The sequence below is a fragment of the Equus przewalskii genome, chromosome 5 (genome assembly GCF_037783145.1).
Source record: "Equus przewalskii isolate Varuska chromosome 5, EquPr2, whole genome shotgun sequence".
Lineage (NCBI taxonomy): Eukaryota > Metazoa > Chordata > Mammalia > Perissodactyla > Equidae > Equus > Equus przewalskii.
The window spans coordinates 11,333,430-11,354,602 of NC_091835.1; the positions used below are offsets into that span (position 1 = coordinate 11,333,430).

The following is a 21,173-nucleotide window of genomic DNA, read 5'->3' on the forward strand; positions in this document are numbered from 1 at the left end:
AAGACTCCAAGAAAGGACGCCTCTGCCCTTAAAATCTCTATATACATGAATAGCACTAAGTTCCTTCCTACGCCTTCAACTTTCTCTCCATCTCCCTTCTCCCAGGAAGAGAGAAAGATTCTTTCCTCTTTTAAATCAGCTTTCTCTTCCTGAAGATGAATCTTGAAACAAGTCTTGGGTTTTGGGGGCGAGGAGTGGGAGAATAGCTTTGATTTAGAACCTTGGAGACGGGAAAACCCTGAGGGAAACTTCGAAAAGAGGAAAACTGACCATCTCGAACTCCGAAAGCTATCGAAAGGAGCCGGCCAGACAGGGTGGTTTAGCAGGAGGGAGCCTCGGACAGCAGTGCAGACCCGCCGGCGCTAACTGGTGCTCCGAGACGTCACACAAAGCTGTCCGGGGTCCCCTCGGTGCCCCGAGCTCAGGTCACTCTCGCAGTCTTGCTTCTTTCCCCCCGGAAAACCTCTCGAGAGGCATCCCGGTCCCCAGACACCCAACGCCCAGCCCGGGCCTGGAATTAAGACAAGTAGCCCCAAAAGGAACGAGCTTCAGAGAGCCTTTTTTCTTCTTTTCATTTCCAAACGAAATCTAATACTATGTGGCTGCAAAAGTATATATCACTGGCCCAGAGTCTGAAAGATTAACATTTGGATATGTAGGAAATGTAATCTGCATGGCTAATTGATTCCCAGCGTATCAGTTTAAAGGATAAAGATCGATATCTACATGATGGATATTGTATTAATAGGGGCATAAATAAAGGCCGAGGAGTCGTTACCCGAACCTTTGAAGCCTCTTCCCGGCTCTCGGCCCTCCACGCGGCCGCTCGGCCTCCCCCACCTTCCCCCTCCCAGCCCCTGAAGGGTGGAAAGTGTTTGCACCCCCTCCCCGCCCCCTGGAAAAGTCTCCGGCTAAAGCCAGAGTGTTTTACTGCGGCGACGCCGGAGGGAGAGGCGGCACCTTTTTCTTGGGTTGTAGCAGGTGGACAGTAAGGCGGGAGAGAGGGTGATATCTTAGCAAAACGCACCACTCAGATACTGAGAAACAGACACACGAGACATACGCAGCCACAAACGTTCTCACGCACACGCGCAGACACCCGAAATCCACACACAGACATACATAGGCACACAGACGCACAAACATCCAGCCATAGACACGTTCACACATTCACACGCGGGGGGAGGTTCCCAGGGTTTCCTGTGCGCCCTCGGCCTTAGGGACGTGGAGCGAGCGCCTCTTTCCATCCCGCAACTCCTCCCTGAGAGCACGGACGGAAGCCCTAGGCGAGCCCAGGGATTGGTGATCGCGGCGGCCCCTGGAGGTCCTCTCTGGATGGATCAAGGGCAGCAGTGGGGAGGCGCAGCGGGGAGCACGCGGGAGGTGAGGAGAGGAGTGCCCCGCCAGTCCCATAGCTTCCTTTGAGGGGAGGGAGGCCCACCCGGAGCTAGGGTGGGTGCAGACGGAGTTGCGGCCTGGAGGAGGAGTCCCAGGGAGCAGGTCCCGGAGGCAGCGAGGCGAGGGGAACAGGATGAGGGACACTTGGATCCGGAACAAGAAGACCTCAGCCTGATGGTTGCCAATTAGTCCTGGGTCCCAGCGGCCGCCTCCACCGCGAAGCCTGCGCCACCGAGGGACTTTTCCAAATGCAAATAAATCACCCTTCGCGCCTCTTCGCCATTAATTAAGAGGGACGTTTCGACAAAATGGGAGTAATCTTTATTAATTACGCAGCCCTCAGCGCGCCGTTTGCATCAATCACGCCCAAAGCGAAAGTACAGGGGGCGCCTAATCCCTTCCCAAGGCGCGTTTGGCGAAGCAGCTGAGAAACTAGTGTTTCTCTCCCTTACGTCCATCTCTCAGGGCCGGTGTTGCAGTCGCGGACAGAGTAGACACGGCTCGTGGCGCCGCTCAAGGATGCCTTTCCCCAGGGCACAGAGCCTGCTGCGGTCCGGCCCGACGGCTCGCGGAGCCCTGACCGAGCCCGGAAATGTCGCCCCCTCTCGTACCTCTCCCATCTGGGCACTCACTCGTATACACACACAGACTAGTAAGTATACACCCCACGACCCTCCCGCCCTCCAGCCCCACGCCAGGCCCACACAGTTCCCCACCCACTTCTTCCCTCGGATGCGCCAAGGAAGAGTCCGACAAAAATCAATTCTGCGGAGCCCAAATCTCGGCCAAGCAGCGATCCTGGGGGGAGCTTCAGTCCTCAGGACGCCCGAAGGGTGGGGTGCGGAAAACCTCAGAAGCCGTCCAGGAGGCCAACTCTTCTTGGGCGCCGAGGGTGCAAGAGGACGCGCGCATTGCGCAGGTGGGGTGGGGTGGGGTGGGGTGGGGTGGGGTGGGGTGGGGTGGGGGTGGGGTGGGGGTGGGGGGCTTCAGTTCTTGCCAGAAAACCAGGGAAAGCTCGAAGCCTCTAGGTCGCGTGTAGGAAAGCTGGCTGGAGGTGGGGGTCGCCAAATTCATGTTCCTTCTGGCAGCTTCGCCGCACTCACGTCGGCTGAGGGCAGAGACCCTGGGCTCACATGTGCCCTGGGGCACAGCGTCCCTTGCGACCACCCCTCCTAGCCGGGGCTGGTCTCTTGGCCAGAACTCCTTTCAGCCCCAACCCCCCAACGCCGTCCTAGCAGGTCCTGTCCTCTCTGAGCCTTGAGCCTCGGCCATCGGGGCTGAGATTCTTCCATTCAAGCTCCTTAAAGAAATTCTGCTGGATTTAAAAAATAAAGCAATTCAGGGCTCAGACTTAACAGGGCATTGATTTCCAAGGCCGTGGAGGATGAGGTGGGAGTTCGCAAGCCCTCCTCGTGGCCTCTTCCCTCTCAGACAGCGAGGATCCGACCCCCAGGGACACTGGATCCACTCCGAATTGGCTCATCTGGTTTTGCAGCCCAATTATAAATGCTGTGTTAAGCCTGGCGTCGGAGGTCGGGCCGTTGGCGGGTTCCCGGTCTAAATGACTGGCCCGCCCGCCCTTGAGTCCTTGGGTGCCCTTGGCCTTCGGGCCTTTCGGAGCCTCCCTCGGAGGCGGGAAGAGATTTTCCGTCTTGAGCGCGATGCCTGGAGCTGCTGAGCCCTAGAGCGCCGCCCTAGGGACCCGACGGCCTGCGGAGAAGGCCGACCTGTCGCGCTGCTTTAGTCTGCGTTGGTGGAGCCAAGAGATGAGGGAGGCAGTAGCCCTCGAGCCAGCATCACCCTCCTGGCTTCAGCGGCGCTTGGAGCATCGGCCTTTCCCTGCTGCTTGCTTCGGGCCCTGGCTCGGCACGCTCCGGTGTCCGACATTCTCCCCTCCGAAAATTCTCATGAAATGCTCAGGTTCCTTTGCACACTGGTCACCTCCAGGGCCTGAGACACCTGCAAACCTGACCCTTGAAGCCTTTCCCCGAGGATTTGATTATTTTGATTATTTTTTTCTACTCCCTCCTCCCCCAGTGAATGGTCGGTTGGGCCTGCTAGGGATGTGTCTCCAGAACAATCACAGAGCTGGCACACATGGCCTTTCATTCACTCCACACATACTTGCTGAGCTTCTACTGCATGTTGTTCCAAGTGCTGGGGCTATACGAGTGATGGAGACAGGCCACAGTCCTCGTCCTGGCAGAGCCACACTCCGGAAAATAACCCAAAAGAATATCAATGCAACCAGTCAGGATTGCATAGCCTGGAAGGATGAGGCTCAACTCTGGAGGATCTTGAAGGACTTGGGGGAAGGAGGAGAGCCAGAGGGCAGGTATGGGACGCTGGAATGGGATGGGGGTGTTGCTATTTCAGCCTGAGAAGTCCAGGAAGGCTCAGGGGAGGTAAGTAAGAAGAGAAGGGAGGGTAGGAAGGAGCGTTTGGTGAACGCAGGAAAAACGCGAAGGGAGAGAGTGAAGGAGCCATGTTCATCACCGAGGCTTTAGTGAGCAACTATTACCCACTGGGCATTCTGAAGTCCTGGCAAACTGGGGCTGGGCCCGGGCAGCCAAGCCTGCAGATGTGCTCTGCCTAGAGAGAGGCAGCTTTTGGGGCTCTGCGTCTCTCCACATTTCCCACTGTCCCTTTTTGGAAGACACTTCCTTCAGAAGGGGTGACGGGGGCTGATTCTTCCCAGGAACAGGTAGCGGCTTCCTTGAGGCCATCCCTCTCTCTGCCTCTGGGAGGAAGGCAGGTGTCACAGTTGGAAGTGAGGGGATTGGGACCTCCCTGTCTCCTCTCTTCTCACGGTTGTGGCTCAAAACTCCAGAGCAGCCTTGGGCACCTTCATCTGGACCCCCATTGCCTGCAAATTGAGTTTTTATTTGAAAGAAAGTGAAAGTCCAGCTTCTTGGTGTCTAGGTACCCCCCTCACTTGAACCTGTCACTCCCATTCCCCAAAGAAGAGCAAATTCTCCCAGGCAGGCGAAATGTTTGACCTAGAAGTGCCCTGCTGCACACATTGGGGGCAGGTGTGTGCATCTCTCATGAGTGATTCCAGGTGGCTGCCACCACCTCGAGGGGAAGGAGAGACCAAGGACTCCTCCAGAGGAGCCCAAGTTCCTGGAGAACCAGTCATCCTTCCCCAGCCAGTGGTCTTGTGAGATAAATGGAAAAGAAACCAGCAGGGCCATTCAGGAGAGAATGTCTCACAAGGCTTCACAAATTATTAATACAAAGGCTTCAAAAACATCTTTCCCTGTAGAGATTTGGGACCAAGGGACCCAACTGATGAAGTGGAAGCAGCATCATGTAGCCCTGCAGTGGGGGCTTGAAAAGAGGCCATGGGTTGCTCAGAACAATATGCAGAGGTACTGCTCAGCCCAAGGGAGCAGTTCCTACTTGTCACAAAAACTATTGATAAAGCAAAACTTTACAAGGCTTGGGAGCTACTTAGCAGAGGAGAAAAACAAACCGTGTAGCTGCAACAGAGGTGAGAAGGCTCATACAGAAGCGGAATCCCCAAGGCATGTCCAGATCTCCATCTCCAAAGAGGCTGAGGGGATTGTCAGACAGCCCAGACTGTCCTGTGACAATTGGGTCACAAGTCATCCCTGTAATACAAACGAGAATCTCTGGTTTCTCAAAACAGGGTCACATTTCGAAGGGGTGGAGGGCTTCAACTCTCCTCTTCTGATTGGCGAGGAAGACCTAGATTCAGAAAAGCAAGCAGTGTGGTTTCAGTGGGGGAGGATGACCCAGGAGGGCAGGAACCAGACCCTGGGGCATCTGGGAACAGAGTGACAGGTCACCCTGGGAGGGAGAAATCAAAGAAGCTTTCTGAGCTCAAAAAGAAGGAAGGACTGTCAGAATGGAAGGTTTGCAAGACAGAAAAAAAGGGAAAGAAAATGAAAACCCTGGAAAGAGAGAGGATTCCTCCAAAACTGCAAAGAGGAGAGAGAGGGGAGAGAAGAGAGAGAGAGAGAGAGGCAAAGAGAGAGGGAGGGAGGGAGAATGGATAAATATGGAAGAAATGCTATGACTAAGATAGTCCTGATAAAATAAATCCTAATTGATGTCAATCAAGGTGGGTTCATGCTAGACAACAATGAATAACTGTTTCTGATTTGAAGGACCCATTTACACTGGAACAAGTAATCTGAATGCCCCTCTTACTGTTCCAGAATATGTGGGCATGGAGGAGATACTTGCATAATGGGGGACAGCAGGATATAGGGGGTTGAGAGGAAGAAAAGGACATTATGAAGGTAAATACAATAGTTGTGATCCTACTATGTGCCAGATGTGTCACATACACCCTTACTTAGGACTGACTTAAGATAATTCTATTTGGCTTCTCCCCAAGGTTTTCAAATTCATTTCTGTTAAAAATAAAGTGAAATAGGGGTTGGACTTTGCCAGCTTATACATCGCAGAAATGCAGAGTGATGGGAGAAAGGGTGGATAGGAATAAAATCAACACTTGAAACAAACTCCTTTAAGGTATCAGTTATGGAAGTGCCAGGATAGGGGGTCAGGAAAAAGGATGCCACCATCCTCTGCCCGCCAGCACAGGCTGCTGGCCCATCTCTCTCACCACTGTCCCAGCCTCCCTCCCAGGAATCAGGCCACACTTTCCAGGAGACTTCTCTGAGGACATGTCCAGTGTCCTAAAGGCAGCATGAGAGCTCAGAAGGCCTGGTGCTTCTTGGGTCGGCTGCCTGAGTTCCCCATCTTGAAGCTATCTTGGGAGAACTAGGGAAATTAATTATGTGGTGACAATAGTACTTAATGATACTAGCACAATACCATTATAGAATAGTAATAGAATACTATATTATTACATTATATTACTATTACTTTACGGTTCCTATATTGCTACAATATCATATTGCTATTATGGAATATTATGTTGTATAATATAATAATGGCACATATTTATCCGGCACTTTGTAGGTCCTGGCATTGTTCTCAGCACTTGACAAAGATTAGTTTACTTACTTCTCTAAACAACCAGATTATATCTAGGTAAAATGAGGCAAAGGTGGCACAGAGAAGTTAATTAACTTTCCCTAGTCATGCATCTAGGAAGCTGCAGAGCTAGGATTTAAATGGGCGCAATGTTATGTTGCCAGTCCTGTTTGTTCAGAAAGCCCTAGTTTCTGCTGCCCTGATCAGCCCTGGAAGGGATGAGATCTGGGAGCTGCCTAACTACTTTTCCTCTCGTTGTTTGCCTTGTTCTAGCTGTAAAAAAATTCAACAAAAGTTACCTTTAATGCCTCTGAGAGGTTCTGATCTATGTCATCTCACTTGAAAATAATTTGGAAATTTACTCCACCTCAGCCCCCTTTTAAAACACACCCAGGGGCTGGCCCAGGTGGCCGAGCGGTTAAGTTCCTGAGCTCCGCTTGGGCGGCCTGAGGTTTCACCAGTTCGAATCCTGGGCGCGAACAGGGCACCGCTCATGAGGCCATGCTGAGGCGGCGTCCCACACATCACAACCAGAAGGACCCACAACGAAAATATGCAACTATGTGCTGGGGGTATTTGGGGAGAAAAAGCAGGAGGAAAAAAGATATTTAAAACACATCCAATGATATAATCCCACTTTTAAAGTTTTACTCATTTTAAACAACGCTTTTTCTAACTCCCAGGGAGAATTTGTTAGCCTATATTTTCATGCCCAGCAGAACGTGAGACACATTAGCATCATCCATCCGTCTCTAATTCCGCCCGGACACGTGGTAGGCGGCCGAGGAATATTTGCAGAAAGAATCCGAATCTTCCCGCTCATCGGCTCCACATTTGGAACGTATTCTCCTCTGGTCTTCTCGACGCCCTCCGAGGCCCCTTCCCGGGAACTCCTGGAAACCCGAAGACTTCTAAGGTCTTCCCAAGTCCGCTTCCCTTCGCGTCCACGTCGCGCTGACCGCCCTCGGACAATGGGAGGGTTTGTTGGGAGACGTTTTGCATCTTTGACAGCCGTGGAGGAAATGGGGAACACTGGTTTCCGGGACCCCCTCCGGGCTGGGAGCCCCCGCGCACTGCATCTCTCTTCTTAACCTACGCATTCGGGGGCTTCTCTATTTCTAAGAATAGGTGCAAACGCGGAGCTTTGGGGCGGGCGTTGGGAGGGGCCCGCGGGCATCGGGGATTATAAATACACCGTCGGATCGTCCGTAAAATACCCTTTAGATCCTGAAATCTAGAGGGTGTCACAAAATCCGGAGAATTAGGGCTGAAGACCAGGTTCCATACAAACACGAAACAAGCTAAGCGGAGAAGTGGAGCGCCTGGGTTGACAACCTACGGTGCCAGCTGGTCCTCTCCGTGCCCTACAAGCGGACTTGTGCCCTGGTCCCGTGCCTCCCATTTCTGCCCCGGCCCCCGCCTGCCCTGCCGGATCTCAAGTGCGCGGGTTACTGGGCTGGGGATTGGGGCAAGGGGCTCAAGGAGACAGGTCGAGCGGCGGCTCCGCTGTGCGGGCACCAGCCTGTTACCCGGGACGGCCTCGGCTTCCCTCCAGCGCAGGGGACGGAGGAAGGTGCGGGACACAGGCCCTCCCCAGGATGCGGGATTCCACCCCGCCGACCCAGGAGGTGCCCCCGGGGTCCCTGTCGCAGTGGTAGCCCCCCTGGCGGTCCTCGCGAGGTCAGCAGGGAGAGCGGCCAAAGCCCCGCGCGCCCCAGCTTCCCCCCTACTCCACCCAGAGCCCTTGGGCTCAGCTTGGAGCCACCGCGGGCGTCCGCGTCCAAACGGAGAGAAATCGGGGTAACCCCCCGCCTCCCACCGACCCCGGGCAGCTGGGTCGCAGCGCAAATCCGTTTACACCTAGATCCAATAGCGTGGAATTAATTTGCACGCTAATGGCTACTGCGGAGGGTCTTTTAAAAGAATTTAATAGCTTTCCTAGTGAATAATTTTAAACAAGACTCTCGGCGCTGGAGCTGCTCCCACGTCCACACCTGTCGAGATTCCCCTTCAGTCGTCACTGGCGATGACACCACAGCTGTCACTGGCGAGGTTTTGTTAATTTAACCTCGAGACTTTCCTGGTTATCCACCTAATCCGCCCTCAAGTCCCCACATTGTCACTGAATTTTGATGACTCACGGGACCTAGAAAGCGCTCCCTATCTCGCGAGGGAGAGGGGACCCCACCGAGGAGCCCTGTGACGCGGGGAGGCGCAGCCGTCAGCCCGCCCACGTTAGGAAAGATCACAGCAGTCCGAATGGGGATGCAAATATTTACTTAACTTTCCTGGGAATACAAAGTCCACAGGAGTGTGAATGTGTGTGTGTGTGAAAAAGAGGCGGGCGGGGGAAAGAATGTCAGAGACCAGAGCAACAACGAAATAATTATCTATACGATTTGGAGTTATCCAAATTATGGCCACTTCCCAAACCCAAGCATTGCTCCATGATCTCCCAGCGTCTAAGAAACCTGGCGGCATTTAGTTCATTAAAGTCAGATTAGGGATTTCCGTAAATATATTGTGAAATATATAGCTTTTAAATCTTGCTGTATAGGAGAATCACCCGGAGTCCCTTTTAAAAATACTGATTCTTCTAGCCTCCTCGCCCCCACCCCAGACCAATTAAATATTGTCTCTGGGGTCGGGGCGAGTGCGTCCGCATTTTTTTTTTTTTTTTTTTTTTAAGCTCTGCAGGTAACTCTCACCTGCGGCCAGCCTTGAGAACCTCCGCTAAGGCTTGCATCAGGAAATAAATTTGCTGTGTGTGACTTTAATAAGGAATGGGCTCTAAGGGACAAATCGTTTGCCTTGGAAAGCATAGTCCCAAATTTTCTTCCCAGCAATAACTGCCTACTTCTCACTTGGAATTCCTTCCCATAAACTACAAATCAAGTGCAATTGCTCCCTACCTCCCAAGTTTGACTACAAAATATTTTCAAAAGCACATACAGTAGACATATAAATCATACAAATGTATTATTTCTTTATGATGGAGAGGGCTCATTGTCGTGCTGGTAAAAGATAGTTGAGCAGACCATATATTACCATGGTTTTTGAAATAGCTGTTGAAATAAAAATGTTCTGTTCTTGCAATGATTAAACACTTTCTCTTCTGTTTATCTTGTGATATGTTTTTGTTATATTAGGAGCGAGGAGAACTTTTTTTGTATATCAGCTCTACCCTTTTTCTTCCCATTTCAACATTCCCTTACTTCCACCCCATGGAGACGTGGTATTCTAAACCAAAGATAATCCAATTTTACATGCAAAGACAATTTTTTTCTAAAGGAAGTATGCACATTCTTCCTGAGCTCCTAGGCATATTGTTGGAAATTGGACATTGAACACTCTTACTTCCCCAAATGTATTTTATAATAGGAATGATTGTGAATTTATCACAGAAACAAACTTGCTTCTCTTTGGCATATTTTAGTTTTGCATAAGAGAACAGAAGCCTCAAGTTTGATTGATGGATAGAAACAATGCTGATGATATATATTACAAAGCTTTTCTGTATGGACAATCAAAAGAGATCAAGCAAAAGATTGATGAAATCTCTCTCACACTGTCTCATTCACATAACTGTGAATTAAGACCTGGCTGTGCTCATTTCCAACGCTCATTTCAGAAATAGTTACTGTGGTAAATATTAGATATGCCTCAAACAAAATTACAGTCTAACATACACAATAAAAACATATTATTTCCCCCAAATCCCACATTGTTTCAAAGGCAGAAACGTAAACACTCACTTAGCAGGGTGGCAGTTCATTGCACATGACATAAATTTAATCATCTTTGTACTTAAATTGCAGCTTCAAATTGTAAATTAAACTGCAGAAATTTAAAATACAAACATTAGCTAATGGGAAATAAATGATTAAAGAGGAAATGAGTTGGATCACAGAATAATGAGAGATTACTCAGTTATTGAGATTATAGATTTAGTCAGTCTAGGAGGATCATTTACTAAAAATGGTAAAGATTGAAGAATTCATAAAACAGGGAGTAGCAAATAATGAGAAATTTAATAGATCTTGTTCTCAATGTTGTGGGAAGTTTCACTGCATTGTAAACTTATTCTGACTATCCAGGTGCTGCTAGCTCTGGAGGGGATGGTTCGGACATGCTCACAGAGGCAGGAAGCCAAAAGGGGCTATACCTTGACATGCCATAATGCAGAAAATGATGGGAAAGGGAGGCCAAATGTCCTTTAGTCTCTCCAGTGGCTCCTGTAACTGAACAAAATGCAATAAGAGCTTCACCATAACAGTACTGAATTTTCTCAAACCTGAAAGTGCTTTTCAGGTATATTTTTCAACTTTCAAAAAATCCTCATGAAGTAGGGAAAGTAATTGTTTACCTAAGTCCCCTGGGCTCTCAGGAATTAACGAGTGGCATTGGGAGTGAGGGGAACCAAGTCACTTAACAGTCAGTCCAAAGTTCCCTGTTCAGCCAACTCAACAGAATATTTATGGACCACTTGAAAACTGCTAAGGCTTTGTGGATAGAGTGGGTGACCAGACAAGGTTCCTGTCCTTGTTTTTACGTTTAGTTGCAGGAGATTGAGACAAAGCATGTAACAAGTAAATAAGACCACTGTAGACAGTAACAAGCATTAGGAAGAAAATAAAACTTCAACAAATATTCACTTGGGATAGAGTGGTCAGACCTCTCTAGGGAGGTGATAGCAGACCTTGGAGACTTGAATGATAAAAGGCCATAGATCCACATAAGTCCTTAGTTTCTAAAGCACTTGCACCCACACTCTCTTGTCTGTAGAAATCCTTACACATCCCCATAGGGTAAGCAGGACTGATCCTTTTTGTTCCCATTTTATAGGTGAGGAGCCTGAGGCTCAGAGATGTTAAATGACTTGCCAAGGTCTTTCCAAGTAAGGAGAGAGCCACTTCTCTTGGAAGCCATTCAGACTCACTTCTCTTGGAAGCCATTACTGGTCTTTAGACCCCAAACCAATGTTCTTCCTGGATGTGGACACTGTTCACCAAATCATATTGCATTCGGAGGCCAAGTATTTAATCTATCACCTGCAAGATGAGTTTCTTTCACTTGAAAATTTAGATTCTATAGAAATATGAATGATAACTCTAACCTGCAGCCCCAGAACCTGGGCCATGGGGGACCATGAGTTCCTGAGCAGGTGTGCAGGTCTGGCTTCTTGTAGTGACATTACTGGCAGTTCACACTTATGAGCTGGAAATGCGCCCAGGGTTGAATCAAGTTCTTCTGAGATGAGAATTTCCAAGGGAAGGGGAAAAAGCACTCCACTGTCACCAGGAGTCCTCCGGACATCTCACTGATCCTGTCAACAATTACATCCTAAACTCCTGCTTCGTCTAAGGTGCCAATGTGCCAGAACTTTCCACACGATGCAGGAATGATCAATTCACATCTGCAGAATGGGGTGGGGGGGGGGAACATCTGAGTGCCAGATAACCACTAGAAACCAGACAAATGTTTTCCATCAGCCCATCCTACCACTCAATTCTTGATAAGGAAGTCAGAAATTAGCAAGAAAATAAAGCCAGCCAAGAAAAAAATCTCTCATGTTTAGGTTCTTAGCCAATAATTGCATCTATCTGATTTCAAAGTATTCTAATTCAAATTTCTCATTAGAGGAAATTTACATATGCAACCTATGAAAGAAACAAAATGTAGCTTATATGTGACTGAGATGATTCAAAGATGTCTTTCTCATTTATGAGGAATTATTTAGTTGACGTCAGCAGTGTCCCTTCCTCTGCAGAACATAAATAAACTATACAAGGCAAGCTGGTCCCCAAGTAACTTTAGACAGACTCCTAGGTCGCTGATTTAAGGGAGTGAAATAACAAACACATGTGTGTGCACATGTGTACACATCTATGGTTACAGCCACAAAGCCAAGTTCTGTTACTAGCATGTGTGTATAGACACACATATATACATCACATGTGCGGATGTTCTTGTGCAGCTAAACAGTTGTGAATGCAAACACAATCTCAGCATTGGAGGTATACAAGGAGTAAAAGACAAAAACAAATTCAGAAGTAATGCAAGTTACTTGGTGGAGGTATAAATAAATTAAAACCAATCTCTGATTCTTAGGATTAGGAACCTGAAAATATTAGGAACCTGAAAATATTTTGAAGGAACCAAGAACAAACTCTGACAACAGAGTTTAGTTGTAGCGGATCTTATAGCAGCGGATGGGTAAGCAGCTCCTCCCTTCAGAATACAACAGATCTCACTTGGCCTTCAGGAGCCCTGTTAAACCCTAGAAATAATTTCATGAAATGTCTACCCTAGCGATGTGCATTGCCATGTGTGAGTTATTTCTCTCTCAGCCCCATGCAAAATGTGAAATTAGGGTTTGGATGGAGAGATGTGTTTCAGGAAGAGAAGTACCACACAAATAACTTGGAGCAATTTCCCCCTGAAATAAATTTCATGAAAAATAGGCTTTTCTATAAATGCTCCTGGTCTTTATTAAGACAATGCAGACATAAAACACATCATATTGCAATTCCTAAATTGCAGCCATATCACTTATCAATGGCCAATAAATTATTTCACTTGTATAACAGATACAAATGCTCCATTCAAGTTCAGTTAATAGAATAGTGTCAGGATGTCATGCAGACAGCTTGCATAAATACACAAGGAATAATAGCATACTCTTAGTAGCATCTGTGATTTTCAAGCAGGAAAACTTTGTCTTATTCCAAATTTCAAAATATGGAATAAAGAATGTTTTCATATAAAATTCATTTGGAACAGTTGGGTTTTTTTTCTCTTTAAAAAGGCATCTAATCCACCTGCAACATACATTTGCAATCCATCTTTTTAGTTACAAAGTCAGATATATATTCTTTTTCATCTCATGTGATCAATTGTGGACATTTCAGTGATTTCCAACAATATCAAACAGCGAAATTCAAAATAATATTTTTGTGATGTTATATATATATTTATAATCAAAGGAAGAAAGACTTGTCAATTTCATCTTTGGGCACTATTTTTCTATTTTATCAGATAATGGAAAGTCATTAGTTGTTTCACAGTATAAAATCTGGAATCAATTACCAACACTGCTTTATTTTCTGCTCCTAATTTCGAAATGTATTTGGACTGGAGGTACGGGAGAAATGTTACTGCTTACCAAACAACTTTCCTGGAAATTTTAATGCACAAAATTTCCAGATTTGGATCTTCCAAAATAAGTTATTTAAAAAATGAAATTAAGAAAAGAGGCGGGGGAAGCCTACAGTTTATATTCTGCGCGAATAACTTTTAATATCTTCCAGGTGGGGGCAACAGTAAGTCAGTTTTGAGAGGAGAGGGGAGAACGGGCTCTTTAAGCTCCCTGAGTCCAGTTACAGAAGATGAAATGGCTTCCTGATTGTTACACCGTGAATGAAATAACCTTAAGTTTCCAGGAGCCCAGTTTCCGGGACTCTTGGGCTCTGCCAGACCCTGGGCAGCAAGATCATCATCTCGTGTGCCGCGCCACCTCTCTGCACCGCGGAGACGGCAAGCGGACCCGAGAGCGCACGCGCGCTGCGCACCTGCCCAATCGCGGACAGTTGCGGGAGGTTGGTACGTCCAGTCTCCCCACTCGCGCCCGCACCGTGTCCCAGGGGAGTGTACATCACTCTCAGCGCTCCAGGTCACTCACTTTCCAGGACCTCCAGAGGCAAGGAAACCTTTCTCTCACGTTTACATCTCATTCATTCTTCCTCTGGACAATTCAAGGCCACTCACAACTGCTGCAGATGTGTGTGCGCGCGCGCACCTATACTCTTAAAGAAACTCTAAAGTCACCGCAGCCAGAAAACCACCTTTCAGGCGGGGCGACGGGGGTTCCACTCCTCTCTCCTCTTCTCTTCGCAAATCCTCGCACTCTGGGGAAGGACGGCTGCCCACGCTGGCGAGGATGAAGGTGCTGCATGAAGCGGAGATGGATCTTGCACAGACCGGGAAGATGGACTCCCAAGAGGCATCTCCGCCTCATCGATGTCCCTCTCTGGCCCAGTGCGGAGGAGGCGGGACGTGGAGAGCCCGAGAGGAGGAAACCCCAGGCCCTGCAGTGGCCGGGCGGCGATGGGGTGCGCGTCCGGGGTCCGCAGGGAGAGGGCGGAGAAGCTCGAGCGCACCGAGCCAGTGGCCCCCTCCTCTCGGGCCGCGCGCGGCTGGAGGTGCGGGCAGGTGGCCGGCATGCGGTCTGGCTACGTGTCGCTCCTCCGCGGGCCGCTCGCCGCCCGCGCCCTCGGGCCGCCGCCGCCGCCGCCGCCGCTGCCGCCTCCAGCCGAGCCCGCGGCAGCGCCGTCGGGCCGGTACTTGAGCCAGCAGATGACCCAAGTGACGACGACTGAGAAGAGCGCCAAGATGCTGGCCACCGACAGGCAGATGGGCCCCACGGGCGAGGGCGAGGGCGACCCAGCCGCTGGGGCCGCGCCAGGGGGCGCTCCGCCGCCGGGGGGTCCTCCGCCGCCACCGCCGCCGTAGTGGTTGACGAAGATGAGGCCGGTGAAGAGCAGCACCACCATGGAGAGGAAGGAGAAGACGACGCACACGCAGCCGGCGGTGAGCGCGGCGCGCTTGCAGTTCTGGCAGCTCTCGTATGCGCCCGGGGCGCGCAGGCCGGCGCGGGCGCGTGGCCCGTGGGCCGCGTCCTCGGCGGGCGGCGGCGGCGGCAGCGGGGCCGGGGCTGGCGGCGGGGCCGCTGCAGGCGCTGGGCGGCGCGCGGGCAGCGGCGGGAGGCGGTCCTGGGGCAGCGGGTCGTGCGCGGCGCGCAGGGCCAGCGGGAAGGCCTCGGCGAGCTTAGTGTTGTTGGGCAGGCCGTGCACGCGGCTGTCGGGCAGCGGCGTGCGGTGGCGGCACACGGGGCACGCGATGGCGCCGGGCGGGCCGTGCCAGGGCGGCGGGCGCAGCGGGCGCTCAGGCGCGGCGGTGGCGGCGGCGGCGGCGGCGGCGGCGCGGAGCTGCAGCTGGCTCAGGCACTCCTGGCAGAAGGTGTGCAGGCACGCCAGCAGCTTGGGCGCGCGCCGGTCCGCGTCGAAGTAGTTGTAGCAGATTTTGCACTCGTAGTCCTCGAGCGGAGGGAGGCCGGAGACCGTCACCGTGGCGCTCCGGGCTCCCGAGTCCCCGCCGTCCCGAGCTCCCGCCGCGGTGCCCCCGGCTCCTGTGGAGCTCCCGGGGCTGCTGGATGGGCTCCGCTCGCCGGCGCCCCCGCCGCCGCTATCGCTCGTCGGCGCTGCCATGGCAGGATCCGCCCCTCATCGGGGGCAAGGTGAGGCGCCTTCCTCCCCCTGCGCCGCCGCCTCGGCTCCCGGCGGGGAGGAGGCGCTTCTGCCTCCCCCCTCTGGCTGCTGTCGCCTGGCGGGGGAGGCACCGCTGGCTGGACCGGGCGGGGGCGCAGCGGCGACCGCCTTCCCCCCCGCTCCTCCAAGGCGCGGGCGCCTCGGTCCCTCCCAGTCCCCGGGCGCCTCTCTGCCTTCCCGCTTGGGCCTCTCCAGGCAGCTCTCCTGGCCGCTTTGGATATCGGATTTTGTTGGACTTGGAACTGGGAGTTGAGGGCGGCTGGGGGCGGTGCGGGAACGGGATTTGGGGTGCGGCTGCTTAAGGATGTGGAGCGGGTGCAATACCTCCCCCACCATACTCACACTGGGTGGTGGTGGGAAACCTGGTCCTGCTTTTTCCTTTTTTCTCTTCCTCGCCCTCTCCCCCTTTATCCCTGTTTTTCCGTGTTTATCCTCCTCCATCTGGGGCTGAGTGCCTGGCGAAGCCTCCTCTCCCCCCACCAGCAAGAGCTTGCCGGTGATGTAATGCGGGCCGAGCAGGGAGGGGATGCAGCAGCCCCGGCAGCGGCGGCAGCGGCCGTTCCTATGCTTCGTGAACATAGTGATCTCATTTCTCTGTCCAAGGGCGAAAGGCAGTAATCACCAAGCCATTGACACTTTCCGCCTTTATTAGAAGAGCCCGGGCAACCCTGTAGCCTTCTCCAGGTGGAAGTCAGGGGTGCCGTTTTCCTTTCACCGTTTGGAGGAAATTGTGGAGCTGAACAGTACCTATTTTCCGCCTGAAATATTGCTGCCTGAGATTTAAGGAGGCACGAAGACACAGACTCGTGGCCAGATCTCCCTGGTTTCCTGACGCTGACCACAGAGGGTGGAGGTATCTGTTTCGTTGGTGCACAGGCAGCTACAGAGGCAGAGAGAGGGACATGTTACTGTCAAACAGGTTAACAGAATTTCAAAGTCCAGCTTAAACAAAAGCCCTAACATCACTACCCACTTCGTCCACTTAAACTTTTAACACACAAACGTAGAGAGCCAGAAACTCCTTGAGTAACATGGCAAAGATCTCTCTGATTTTATTAAAACTAATAGAAGCCCATCTGAGCAGGTGAGCAAGAATTAGCACTTCCTGAAGATAGGTGGGTTTGAGGACCCTCCGAGGGGTGATGTCCAGATATTCCTAACCAGAAAGTTCTGTTCCCCTGTTTCTCCAGGTTGGACCTCACCCTATGAAGAGAGAACCCCTCCCCTCGAACCCCCAGCAAGGAACAGGAAGGGGATGGCTCTCTGGGTTCTCAGGAGGTGGCAATGTCCCCTCTTTCTCTCTGGATTCTCAGCAGAAGACAGCAAGATGCCCCAGGGAATATTTGCGGAAAACGACGAATGAATGGGGAACAGGCTGAAGGAAAGGAAAGAAAGCTACTGGTAAACCACCGATGTGCAGACAAGAGGGGGAATTGTCATAAATAACTATTAAGTTTCTATGATATTTGAAGATAAATTTCCTTTTTACTCTATGTGAATAGCAAATATGATGTCTTAAATTTGAGGGAACCTTCGGTAAAGCTCACTAAAAACTACTAGCTTTCCATTTGCCGGTTTCAAATTTTATAAATGTGATTTAGAGTAACACTCATTATTTTTTTTCTGAATATGTAATTTTGTGATGTGGGCTGTGACGAGCAGAGGGCGGAGTAATGGGACATGGGGAGAAGGCCCTAGTCTGGTCTTGGGATATTACAAAGTTACATAAACCTACATTTTAGTTTTAAAACAGGGCATGGAGAGAAGAGAAGCCCAGAAACAGGAGGGTCTAACGTGCATTTATGTTCTTGTCCTTCCCACCCACCCAGTTCCTAGGATGTGTGCAACCTTCATGCCAAAAGGGGACTGAGAAAGAGTTCTGAGGTCTACATGTTTGCATATGGCATCCATTTGGGCAAAACATTTAAATTAGTTTCACTCTATTACGCGTTCTCACCATTGACTAGAAGAACTGAGAAACAGAGCGTGGGCTACACCAGGGATGTGCAACTTCAGCACTATCGACATTTTGAGCTGGATACTTCTTTGTTGTGGGTGCTGTTCTGTGCATTGTCAGATGTTCAGCAGCATCCTTGCTCTCTACCCATTTGTTGTTAGAAGCAACCTTCTCAAGTGGTGACAGCTGAAAATGTCCTCTGGGGGCAAAATCACCCCTGGTTGAGGATCACAGGTTGACCCCAAAGTCACAGATTTGGTTATAGTGAAAACAAAAGCAGAAATATGTCCCAACTCTTAACTCATGCAAGCCAAGACAGCATCACCAGTCAAAGAAGTTATTTAGTAGCTACCGACAGTTCTATAATTCACTGTACCTTGGGTACCACGGCACCCTCTTTGAGAGGTCCAGGTATGGTTTTTGTCAATAATGCATCCTGTTGATGAGGTCATAAACAATTGCCAGAATTTGGTTAACAATGCTGGAATTTATTCTCTGTGTTTCGATAGTTTTTAGGGGAAGCCAGCATCTCCAATTATTTTATATCCTAAGACCAGTCACTCAGTTTTAGGACTCATAAAGGTGTCATGTGGGGTTTCCATCAGTGCAATGAGGAGCCATTCCTGAAGAGCGTAAGTTTGCGTGACACAGATCTCAGGCATCTGCCCTAACAGACTATAAGGTCCCGTGCTCACAGTGTCCCCTCCAGCAGTAAGTAGTGAAGCATGGTCATTCCTGTAGGAAGTCAGTCTTCACTGTGGTGAAAGAGATCTTCTTGAAAGAGATAAGTCGGAAGCAAGGAACTCATTCTTCACATCACAACTTGCATTGGCTTTGCCAGACTTCTGCTCATGCCTTGAATATGTGAGGCACACAGTATTTGCTAAATTGTTTTCTTTTTGAGGACCTGAGTAAACGGGAGACAGCAGGGGTCCCAGATCACCTCTTGTGTGCATTCCCTCCATGGGCCATCGAAAGAGACAGAATGTTTTAGTTTTGAGGGTAGCTGTCTCACAAAGGACTTAGTGGGGAGCAGGTGTTCACAAAGAGTGTGAGCTGACTGTCCTGAGTCCAACGTCTAGGTCTTCTCCTCATCTTCTGTGTAGCATTGAATGTGCCTCAGTTTCCCAAACTGTAAAATGGGGACAAGAGTGGTTTCTGCGTAAGTCTGTTGTGAGGAGTGAACATGTTGTACACATAACACGTAGAGAAGAGTCCTAGCCCCTGTTAACACTCATTACTATTTATGTCAGGGGTTTCTATTCCTGATCTCGATAATCCTCACAAACGACCCATGAGAGAGGCCTAGAGGTCTTGTGTAAACAGCCCAAGGTCACAGCCAATTGCAACAGAGTGGTCCAACTCTTCCATTATCTTAAAGATGGAGATGCAGGTAGCATCTCAGTCAGAAAGACCAGGAGGAGGCCTGACCTATGAATCTAACCATACAGCATTGATCTGCCAGCTGTAATAAATAAAGCACTATATAAAATATGAGGACACAGTGAAATCTCACTGATAATATTGGAAGAAGAGATGTATAGGCAGATAATGCCACTCAGAAGCAAGTAGTAAATGAGTCGATCAAACAGTTGACGTTTTAAAATAGAAACTGGGTTGATTCCATTTGACATTTATTGAGGTCCTATTCTGGAAGGCATTATTGCTGTGTGATAAGGTACCTGGCCTCCAGATGCCAAGAATTTAATAGAAGATATTAAACGTGTATGCAAAACTCGGAGGCAGGAGAGGAAAGTCTGTGGTCCAGGGACAAGGTCTGGTGGGAATAAAGAGAAGAGAGAAGTATTTCTGCTGTGGGGATGTGGGAAGTTTCTGAAGACTCATGGTCAGTGTCTTGGAGCTTTAGCAAGATCCAGAGAGAAAGACAATTCAAGGCAGTGGCGGGAAGAGCAGGTGTGTTGAAGTCATGGCAATTGGCCTGCTTCAGAAAGAGCATGTAGGATGCTGTCCGGGGAAGCCCAGGATGCCGTACCAGCAGAGCGGGGCTTAATTCTGTAGACAACCGGATTCCACAGTCAGTGCATGGCAGGCGTGCCCGTGGGAGACTGAGCTTGAGTGGTGGGTTGGCTGGAGTTGGAAATAACCATCAAGAGGGAAACATATCAATTAAGAGGTTACTTCAGGAGCTAGATCTCATTGCCATATACTGTAAAGATATAACTTTCAAAAGAATTAAGGTGCCCCATTTAAGACAATAAGTTCTCCTTGTGTAGAGGCAGTGTGGTCTAGTGGTTAAGAACAAGCACTCTGCTGTCAGACCACCTGTGCCAATTACTAGCTATGCAATCCTGGACAAGTCACTTAACCTCTCTGTGCCTCAGTTTTCTCCTCTGTAAAATGGGAGAGTAGCATCTACTTCAAAGGGTTGTTGCGGAGTTCAAATGAATTAATATATGTTAAACTTCAAACAGTGCCTGGTGCGTGGTAAGTGCCATAAAATGTTAAAAAACGAGGTTACCCAACAGACCCAAATTGGCTATTCTAGGGAAATTATTTCTCTATGGGTAAGTAAAAATAATTCAGAACAAAAACTGCCTTGACTGAGTGATCAAAGTTAATATCAATAGTGGGAAGTCAAGTTTATCGCCCGTACCCCTGATAAGATGTGTTGAGAGTGGCACTGTCTGTAATAGTCCTCTCGAAAACCCATAACCCCAGCCTAATATGGGAAAAACATCAGAGAAATCCCAATAGGGGGTCATCTGCAAAATAGCTGACCGGTATCCCTCACGTCTGTCAAGGTCATCCAAAACCAGGAAAGTCTGAGAAACTGTCACTGCCAAGAAGAGACCAAGGAGACAGGACGAGTAAATGTAATATGGTGTCCTGAATGGCATCTGGAACCAAAAAAAGGACATTAGATAAAAACTAAGGGAATTTGAATAAAGCATGGAACTTTAATGAATAAAAGTATCCATATTGGTTCATTAGTTATGACAAATGTGGCATATGAATGTAAGATGTTAATAACAGGAAACTGGGTGTGGAGGATGTGGGAACCCTCTGTGCTATCTTTGCAATTTTCCTGTAAATATAAAACTATTCTAAAATAAAAAATATTTTTAAAAATCTGGTCAATTTATGGGGATTTGCAATCACAAGCCCTCTAAAATCCCTTGGGGTTAAGCTGTATCTACTCACCGTGCCATTGTATTGCTTCAAGTAAAATCCATTAAGCAGATTTGAAAAACCTCCCAAGGAAACATTTGATTTAGTATTTATTGCATTAGGCTATCTTAATACTTATTACAAGGTGCAAATAACAGGGATTTTTTTTAAATGTCTAGAAATAGTGCAACGACCGTAAAGAAAAGACAGAAAAGAGAATTTTAAAATCTCCTGTAACCCAGCGCTTCAGCATAGCTATTACCATCACTGAATTTATTCTTATGGGTATATGTTTTTACATAGTTGTGATAATAATGCACATACCATGCTTTTCTTTGATTTATTCATTCAAATTACTATTTATGGTGCCTACTATGTGCCATTGCTTTTCA

The 21,173-nt window shown here is 49.3% G+C and overlaps 1 protein-coding gene and 1 long non-coding RNA gene across 2 annotated transcripts; one reads left to right on the forward strand and one right to left on the reverse strand.

Moving 5' to 3' along the window:
* Window positions 1-13,326: 13,326 nt before the first annotated feature.
* Window positions 13,327-15,780, reverse strand: RNF228 (ring finger protein 228). The gene has a single exon (XM_070618397.1). It carries the CDS (start codon window positions 15,633-15,635, stop codon window positions 14,601-14,603), a length of 1,035 nt encoding a protein of 344 aa, XP_070474498.1. The 5' UTR covers window positions 15,636-15,780; the 3' UTR covers window positions 13,327-14,600.
* A 67-nt stretch (window positions 15,781-15,847) lies between these two features.
* On the forward strand, window positions 15,848-20,742 carry LOC139083246 (uncharacterized). Its single transcript, XR_011539802.1, has 2 exons — window positions 15,848-16,779; window positions 16,886-20,742. It is a non-coding gene; the product is annotated as an uncharacterized lncRNA (long non-coding RNA).
* The last annotated feature ends 431 nt before the right edge of the window (window positions 20,743-21,173 follow it).

Bases quoted from the DNA above. Each gene is read 5' to 3' on its own strand.
- RNF228 (XM_070618397.1), bottom strand. From the start codon at position 15,635: ATGGCAGCGCCGACGAGCGATAGCGGCGGCGGGGGCGCCGGCGAGCGG.